This window comes from Gracilinanus agilis, chromosome 4 (assembly GCF_016433145.1).
Source record: "Gracilinanus agilis isolate LMUSP501 chromosome 4, AgileGrace, whole genome shotgun sequence".
NCBI lineage: Eukaryota > Metazoa > Chordata > Mammalia > Didelphimorphia > Didelphidae > Gracilinanus > Gracilinanus agilis.
The window spans coordinates 437,750,161-437,759,857 of NC_058133.1; the positions used below are offsets into that span (position 1 = coordinate 437,750,161).

General features: G+C 38.3%; 1 protein-coding gene across 2 annotated transcripts in view; it reads left to right on the plus strand.

The window, feature by feature from the left end:
- The window catches only part of FAM120B (family with sequence similarity 120B), a 122,462-nt gene extending 114,797 nt beyond the window's left edge, over window positions 1–7,665 (plus strand). For both annotated transcript variants that reach the window (XM_044671932.1, XM_044671931.1), the window contains one exon: window positions 7,557–7,665. In XM_044671932.1, coding sequence (XP_044527867.1) covers window positions 7,557–7,569 — 13 coding nt within the window. In that variant the 3' untranslated portion in view covers window positions 7,570–7,665. The remainder of the gene's footprint in view (window positions 1–7,556) is intronic.
- Window positions 7,666–9,697: the final 2,032 nt, after the last annotated feature.

Sequence of the window (9,697 nt, forward strand, 5' to 3'; positions counted from 1 at the left end):
ATCTTAATCGGGAAATCCAAGAAAAACATCCCAGGGAGTTATTTTCCTAGTCCAGGTCCAAACAGACAGAGGCCAGTGGCCCCCGGGGACAGGGTCTGACCAGGAGGGCGTCACACAGAGCATTCCAGAGCCCCAAGAGGCCCCAGACTCCCCCAGGAGAGGCCTCGGCTTGCAGAGGGTGCCAGAACAGAGGCCAATGGCGGCAGGCTACCCAGCGCCAGGCCCTGGAGCCAGGATAGGCTGGGAGGGGACCTGCTTTAAGGAGGATGTTGTGGATTAAAAGGCGCCACAGGCCCCACACCCCATCTCCAGCGAGGAGCATCGAGAAGCAGATGAAGAAGTAAGCGGCCTGGCTGGCCCAGGGCTCAGGAGCACAGCCTGGAGATGGTCCTGAGGAGTAACCAGGCCGACAACCACAGATCCCGAGGAAGCTGAGCACCGCCACCGAGCCAGCCCAGCTCGGAATCTGGCTGAGTCCTGGAGCACCTCCGACAGCCCAGGTAGGACTGGGTAAAGCTCAGACCAGGGCAGCCATCGACGCTGCCCTGAATCACAGTGTGGGCGCTCTGAAAGCTTGCAGCTGCCCAGCCTGACATGTCCAGTGTCCTGGAGCAACACGACCCTCGGACCCAGAGAAAGCAGCTGCTTAGAGCAGCCAGACATAGACTGCAGAGCCGGCCCTAACATTGGGTCTGAAGCCAGAGCAAACCAAAAGGAATCCTACCCTAAAACCCTCTTCTGGGAACAGAGATGCCGAAATGCCATCCAGAAGAAAACATCTACCAGCAGTGCCTCAAACTAAAGCATACCTTGGACAAAATGCAGCAAGAATTCTGGGAAGAGATAAAGATTCTATGAACTTCAGGGTGAATTGAGTAGAGCCAGGAGAATAATTTATACTATAGTGCAGGGGTCGGCAACCTTTTTGGCCGTGAGAGCCATAAACGCCACATTTTGTAAAATGTAATTTTGTGAGAGCCGTGCAGTGCTCACATTGTGCGCTCCTGTAACAGCGCCTGAAAAAAAATGGACTTTATGGCTCCTGCAGAAAGAGTCATATCTGGCCCTCAAAAGAGCCAGATATGGCTCGAGAGCCATACATTGCCGACCCCTGCTATAGTGGCAAAACTGTTAAAAAAATTTTTTTTAAACTTAAGAATTCTGATCAAAGCAAAGATTGCAAGAAGACCTATAATGAAGCATGTTGCCCATCTCCTCACATGTTACACACCTCCTTACCCACATCTTCCTGGATAGAGACCAGAGGTCCTGGGGTCAAATCTGACCTCAGACACTTCCCAGCTGTGTGACCCTGGGCAAATCACTTAACCCCCATTGCCTAGCTCTTGCTGCTCTTCTGCCTAGGAACACAGCATTGATTCTAAGATGGAAGATAAGGATTTTTTAAAAAAGAGAGAGAGAGATTATAAACTTAAATTGCAGAAAGAGACAAAGATTTTCAGCTTTGGCCACTGTATGGATTTGTTTTTATTTAACCATACCTTTTTGTTACAACAATTAGTTTGTTTAATTGGCAGTGGGATTTAGGAAAAAAGCAAGAAAGGAGGAGACTGATGAAGACTAGTAATAGTGATGCAAAAAAAAAAAAAAGCGCTGCATTTAAACTTTTTTTAATAGAGAAGAAAAGTTCAGAAGGAAACACAAACTAAAACGCAGCTTTGAAAGTAATGCATTCCTGGTAAAGAATCTTAGTAGCAGGTTTCTCTAATGAATGAGGGCTTCATTTCTCAAATATCTAGGGAACTGAGCCAAATTTATTTCTTTTAACTGAAAGATATTTCATTTTCTCAATTATATGTAATAATGATTTTCAACATACATTTTCCAAACTGTCACCCTCTCTTCCCCCTCCCTCAGAGATGGTAAGCAACTTAATCTGGGTTATGCATGTATTATCATCTGAAACATACTTCCATACTGGTCACTGTTGGAAAAGCACACTCATACAAACCAAAACCCCAAAATAAAACCATAAATAAACTGATGTGAAAAATAGTATGCTTTGATCTACATCCAACCAACTCCAATGGTTCTTTCTCTAGAGGTAGATAGCATTCTCAGTCATAAGTCTTTCAGAATTGTCCCAGATCGTTGCATTGCTGAGAGTAGCCAAATTTTTAGTCAATCATCATAAAATATTGCTGTTACTGTGTACAAGTCTTCCTGGTTCTGCTTATTTCCTTCTGCATCAGTTCATATAGATCTTTCCAGCTTTTTCTGAAACCATCTTGCTTATCATTTCTTATAGCACAGCAGTATCCCATCATCGACATATACCACAATTTGTTCAGCCATTCCCCAGCTGATGGACATCCCCTCAATTACCAATTCTTGGTCACCACAAAAAGAGCTGCTATAAATATTTTTGTTTGGGCAGGTCCTTTCCCCTTTTTTATTATCTCTTTGAGATGCAGACAACAGTGGTATTACAAGATCAAAGGGTATGCTGAGCCAAATTTATGGGACTGACAAATGGCAAAGGAATATGAACATATAGGAAGAAATCAAAACTATTAATAGTCACATGAAAAATACTCTAAATCACTAAAAATCAAGAGATATAAATTATAGCAGCTCTCAGATACCACCTCATACCCATCAAATTAGCTAAGATGGCAGAAAAAGAAAATGACACTTGCTACAGGGGATTTGAAAACAGGTACTCTAAGGCACTTGTGGTGAAGTTGTGAACTAGTCCAGCCATTCTGGAAAACAATTGGGACTGTGCCCAAAAGGCTATGAAACTGAATGTCCTTTGACCCAGCAATATTGCTACTGTTTCTATACCCCAAAAAGATTAAAGGAAAAGGGTGAATATGTCCAAAAATACTTATAGCAATTTTTTGTGGTGTCAATGAATTGAAAACTGAGGGGACTTCCATTATTTGGAGAATGGCCTAACAAGTTAATAGTTGTGAATATATTATGCCACAAGAAATGATGAAGGAGAGGGTTTCAGAAAAATCTAAGAAAGACATATGAACTGATGCAGTTGACGTGATCAGAACTGGAACAATTTATATAGTAACAGCAACATTGTAAAGGTAATCAACTGTGAACACCTTAATAACTGATCAACACAGTGACCCACCACAGTTCCAAATGACTCATGATGAAAAACGCTATGCACATCCAGATAGAAAACTAATAGATTCAAAGTACAGATTGAAACATTTTTTCTCTTTCTTTTTCCCTCCAGAACATGGCTAATGCAGAAATTTACTTTGCATGACTTCATATTTAGAATGGGATTTGTATTTCTTGCTTTCTTAATGGATAGGAGAGGGAAAGAATCTGGAAAGGAAAATAAAATAAAATTGAATTTTTAAGAAAGAAAGTAACATGTTACATTTTTTATATACTTTAAAAAAACAAACTATGGAATTGAGATTCAGTTTTATATGCAGTACTCTTTGTGTTCTACATTTATATGGAAATATTCATGAGGTTTTTTTTGTGTTCATTGTTTAGAATTTTTAAAATACTCTTTTTAAAGATAACAATCCTTTTCCCTCTTCATTGAAAACATTTCAGAAGTCAGAGTTTCAAGCCTAAAAAAGATCTAAACAACAGGGGAAGAGAAAGGCAGAATAGTGATTGGCTGAAGTGAGGAGGTGGGGCAGAATTTGAGACCAAATAGCCTCAGCTCTGCCTCTTAAGTCAATAAACTCAGCGCCTCAGTTTCCTCCTTTGTAAAATGGGGAAGGGAAGATAAACAATGAGAATATAAACAATCTCTAAAGATCCCTCAACTCGAATATGCTATGGATCTCTGAGTTGCCTGGCAGTTCTAAAGACTCATACAAAAGTCTTTCTCCTTTAACTTTGACTTCTGGAGAATTGCTCCCTATCCTTCAAGGAAAGAAGTTCCCTTCCAATTGTTTCTAGCTTTAAAAATAAACCCATTTGTGTCTCTGTACTTAATAAACCCAAGTATGCATAGCTTCAGGCTTCATCTTGTATTCAAATCCCATCTTTCATTTTTAAAATACTATATTCCCTAGATATTTTAATACCTTTGTATTTCCAAAGTATGAAATATCCTGATTATACACTTCCTGTAATTCCTTTCCTTAAGAATATTTGCATACCTAAGTACTTTCATATGGGTCACACAAATCCTATGGAAATCATAACACTACTCAGTTTTGGAAGTTGGTCATTTTCCCTTACATTTCTGAGTATTCTTTGTTACATGTCTATCGCCTGCATTTTTATTGACTGCTTATTTAAAATTTCTAATGCTTCCATAAAATCATTTTCTAGAGTGTCCATTTATATGTTCTCAATGTACTCTTCAAAAATCTACTATATTCATATCTTTAAGTTCATTTTCTAGATATTCATAGTATCTATGCTCTGTTAATACGGGCTTATTCAATGGACCATTTCATTGGCATAAGTGTTTTAAGTATTCTGAAATCCCAGGACTTCACACACTTTATTAACTGGTCAGGAAATGAGGTGTTCTCATTAATCAAAGAGAGGCAGCATGATTTAGTAGGCAGAGCTTCAGCCTGGAAGTCTATACCCCAGGCTCTTGCATCAGTTCTGCTCTGTTAACTCTCTTGATGACCTCCTTGAGCAGCTCACTTACTCAGTAATAAGGATGTTGGACATGATTCTGGGGGACCTTCTGACTTTTAAGTTGTTCAACTCCTCAAATGATTTGTGATCTCATCACTGAGAGTTTTCCCCTGCCCCACCTCGATACAGATTGCAGCCCATCAATGCCTGCCCTTCCTGTGTGACTGTTGGCTATATCCTCTCATAAGTTCACCACAACAGGTCCACCTAATGTATTGAGAGCCTTCCTTGGGTTCTCCTACCATCACTAGGATACCAATGTATTTCTATTTTGTTGTTGTTTAGTCATTTTCAGTTATGTCTGACTCTTCTTGAACCCATTTGGGGTTTTCTTTGAAAAAATATTGGAATGGTTTGCCATTTCCTTCTCCAGTTCATTTTACAGAGAGGAAACTGAGGCAAATAGGGTTAAATGACTTGCCCAAGGTCACACAGCTAGTAAGTGTCTGAGGCCAGATTTGACCTCAAGCAGATGACTCTTTTTTATTCCAGACTCAGTGTTCTATCCAGTGTTTTCCCCGGCTGCCTAATGAATCTCTGTTAGTTATACCTTACTCTCACCCATCTTGAGCAAGCCCATCTCCTTTTTCAATTCTTATTTCTTTGATGGCATCCTTTATACCACTTCCCCTTCATAATTCCTTGTTTATGTGCTATAACTTGCTCAAGCCCACCATATGCCTTTCTTTAAGTTCCTAAATATGTAGAACTAATTGAGTTACCATGTATACCACACATAAACTCAAAACCTTCAAAATGGGATAAAACATACGTTCCCCTAAAATTATACTGCATATAAAAATAATGTTTCTTTGGATAATTTAGAAGGCACTAAGATTCTTGCATTAAGAAACAACTTTGAAAGAACTTCAGAATCTGATCAACATGGTGACTAATCAAGACTTGAGAAGACTGATGATGAAGGATGCCCCTTATCTCTTGGCAGAGAAGTGATAGACAGAAGGTGCAGATTCTTTTTTTTCAGACATGGTCAATATGTTGACTTGTTGTCCTTGACTACGTATCTGGCTGAGGAGAGTATATAAAAAGAGAGAAGGAAAGAAAAACAGTAACAATGAAATGTTTAAAAATACACAAAAGATTACCCAATAATACTACTACTAGGTCTGTATCCCAAAGATATCAAAGGTAGGGGAAAAGGACCTATTTGTACAGAAATATTTATAGCAGCTCTTTTTGTGGTGACAAAGAACTGGAAGCTGAAAGGATGTCCATCGATTGGAGAATGGCTGAACAAGTTGTGGTATATGACTGTGATGGAATACGGAATCACCAAAAAGATGATCACAAAAAACCCTGGAAAGACTTAATGAACTAATGCAAAGTGACATGAGCAGAGCCAGGAGAATATAAATTATGCACAAGTAACAGCAATAATGTATGACAATCAGCTGTGATATACCTTGACTATTATCAGCAATTCAAGGATCCAGGACAACTCCAAGGAACTCATGATGGAAAAAGCTATCCACTGCCATAGAAGGAACTGATGGAGTTTGATGCAGATTGAAGCTTACCATTCTTCACCTTATTTCCTCCATGAATTTTCAGTATAAGCAATATGTGTCTTACAACATGATGAACATGAAGTTATGTATTGTGTGACAGCACGTGTATAACCTACATGTGACAATTAAAATTTTCAAGAGACTGGCTCCTGGGTAAGAATATCAACTTGTTGATTAAGCTAGAATTAATAAATTATTGGTCAGTGATGTCTCTTGGTGATCAAAGACCCAGAAATCCCCTCGCACGGGTCCACTAATACAATTTGGAAATTCATTATTCAGCCTTCCCTTAGATATCCCAAGACATCTTTAATAAATAAATAGCCAATTGGGAGGTTGTCCATCAAAACTATCAACCCCTCCTCACCCCCCAAATGATGGCGGGCAGTCACGTAGCAATAACTCCTTCTCTAAACCAGTTCTTATTTGCTGAACAAGATAAGCTTCCTTATCTCCTCTTCCCATTTACCAGGCTGGAAGGGGATTGGAGGGGGGGACATTCCTTGAAGTTCCTAAGAACAAGAGAATGTGTACAAAGGTCAAAGAACTGATTTGAGCCTCTGATTCAAAACTCAGATATAGAAATAAGTGTGTATGTATTAAAAATAAATCTTCTCAATCATATTATCTGCCATCTTAGGAAGGAAGGAGAAGTGGGAGGGAGGGAAAGAATATGGATTGTAATATATCAGAAAATAATTATTAAAATTGTATTTATGTGTAATCTAGAAAAAATATAAAAAATAAAACATGAAAAAATACAGCAAAGAAAAAAAAGAGCAGCACACTTTTTTTAGGGGCGGCCAGACGGCTCTACTAAGCACTACTGATCCTGGAGTCAAAAAAACCTGAGTTTAAAGCTGGCCTCACACCCTTAACTTGCAGTGTGACCTTGGGCAAGCCACTTAGCCTCTGTTTCCCAAAGAAGTAGCAAGGTGGCTTAGTGGATAGAGTGCTGGGCCTGGAGTCAGGAAGACCTGAGTTCAAATCTAAACTCAAGACATTTCCTTAGCTGTATGACCCTGGACAAGTCATTGAAACCTTTGTTTGCCTTAATCTACTGGAAAAGGAAATGGGAAGCCATTTTACAATATCTTTGCCAAGAAAACCTCTTTTGTCCATGAGGTCACAAAGAGTCAGACATAACCAAATGAAACAACAACCAACAACTACAATTTTTTTAAAGAACAAATTCTATATAATAGACTTGCAAGTTCATATACAACCTTCTTTCTCTTTGCATATTGCAAAGCTTGTGTTTGTTGATTATCATTAAATTCACAATATATATATATATATATATAATTTTTAAAAGAATCATTAAGAACATGAATGAACCAGTCACCTTACCCTCTCCATCCATCCATCCACCTCCCTTCCCCATCCCTCAACTTCAGTCTCCTTATCTTTGCGTTCCAGGTGGCCCAGATGACACCATAATGCTGGGATGGAGCAGAAACCTTTTACAGATGAAAACATTCTTCAACTTGGAAACTGAGCAAAGAAAAATAAACCTGTGTAATTTTACTGTCTCTAAACCAAATCAAAAAATGGCGTCTTCTATCTTCTGATCTGTTGACCATTCCTCTTAAGTACGAGTGTACAAAAAGGGCTTTTTTTTTTTTTTGGCAGGTGAGGTGGGACAAAAACTGAAAGGTGAATATTAATTGACCCATTCAGATTTGGGGTGAGATTTCACATTAAAAGCCCTTTTTCTCTTATATGTTATTTCCATACAGTGAAACATCTGGAGAGCCTTGAGTTTAGCCCATTGCTTCCTCTGTAGTGATAGAGCAAAAATGGTGATAATTCCACACGTTCTTTATTACCTTCAAAAGTTTTTGTAACACTATGGGAATGATCTGTGATTTACAATCAAATATAACTTAGTAAGTTCTAAGGAGTTGCTCAGGACAAATGAGGTAAAATGACTTGCCTAGGATCCCTCAGCTACTAAGTGCCAGTGGCAACTTTTGAACCCAGGTCTACCCGAATCCTAACCAAACCCTCTGTCCTCTACACAAAGCTGCTAATACGTGTTTGAAAACAATAGCAAATAGAAATTTACCTGGAAAATATAATATTGCCACTAAGGTCAACTGTAAATGGCTTCAAAATGTGAATAGAAAGTTTTTTTAAAGTCAGATTAATAAAGAAATATTTGTGAATACAATGCCAAAATCAACTACCAAACATGCCTACCATATGCCCAGAAGTGTGTTCTATGTAATGGGAGATAGAGTTAAAACATAAGACATGATTTCTGCCTTCCAGAAGCATAGAATTTAGTTGAAGGAGGGGAGGAATCAAAGACACATAAAACAAAAATTTAGGCAAGCACATATAATTAAGTGATATATTATTTGGAATTTGTTTTGTGTCCTAGGAAGGAAAGATCATTGTAAATGGGAGCAGTCAAGTACAATATTCTCATCTATGAGGGAATTTCTCATGAAGATGTTTTCTCTTTGAGGCAAGAGAACTTAAACTCTTGAGATAACTTATGAAAAGTTGAAAGCACAATGAGAGAGAAAGGGAAAAATAGGGGAGGAATAAAAAAGGGAGAAGGAAAGAAGTAAAAGAAAAAGTTAAAAAAAAAAAAAAGAAAGTGAAAAGAGAAGGAAAAAAAGGAATCCGGTGAGAAGTGGTAGAATGTGCTCCGTGGTAACAGCTGTGTTGAAAGTTGCCTCCTGTTGGCCTAAAAATTCTATCTTGACATAACAATGGGCTTTAAAACTACATTCCCATGCTAATATAATTCAAAATAAATAATTGTCTTAATTCAGTCTGTGAACATTCCATGCAAATTGTACAAGTATTTTTAAGCAGGTTGCAGTAAGATCTTCCCACTTTTTCCCACTTCCTTCCCAGTTTTTAAGTAGCCCTACATAGGATCGTGGATTTCAAGCTAGCAGGGGCCTTAAAAAGCCAATGTGTTGGGACAGCTAAGTGGCTCAGTGGATAGAGAGCCAGATCTGGAGACGAGATATCCTAAGTTCAAATATAACTTCAGGCACTTCCTAGTTATGTCACCCAGGCAAGTCTCTTTACCCCCTTAGTCCAGCCCTTACCACTCTACTGCCTTGGAAAAAATACACAGTTTTGATTCTAAGACAGAAGATAAGCGTGGTTGTTTTTTTAAGCCATTATGTCTAGTATTGCAAATGACAAATGACAGTATTATTTTTTAATCTGATGTTTTTGTTCTATTAATTCCAAAAACTTTTTTTAAACAAACTGCAAGAAGGTCTTTTTAAGGCACTGAGTAATAATGAATTTTAAAAGGTTCTTTACTTTCTGACAGAACTTAATGATAATCATCATCTCAGGAGAAAGTGGTCCAGCAATTATTTTATCAGTTAATTTTAATTATTTGTTTGTGGTATATCAAGGAAATAACTTGTATTAAAAATGAAAAGTCATCAATAAACTTTCTTTCAAATAATAGCTTCTTATCCTACTTGAACTGACTTCCCTATGGAATTTTAGTCCATAAGCCCCTCCTGTCCATCCTTTCTCTTACGCCTTTAAAATCTTTTCAAAAGTAAAGATGTTTGACT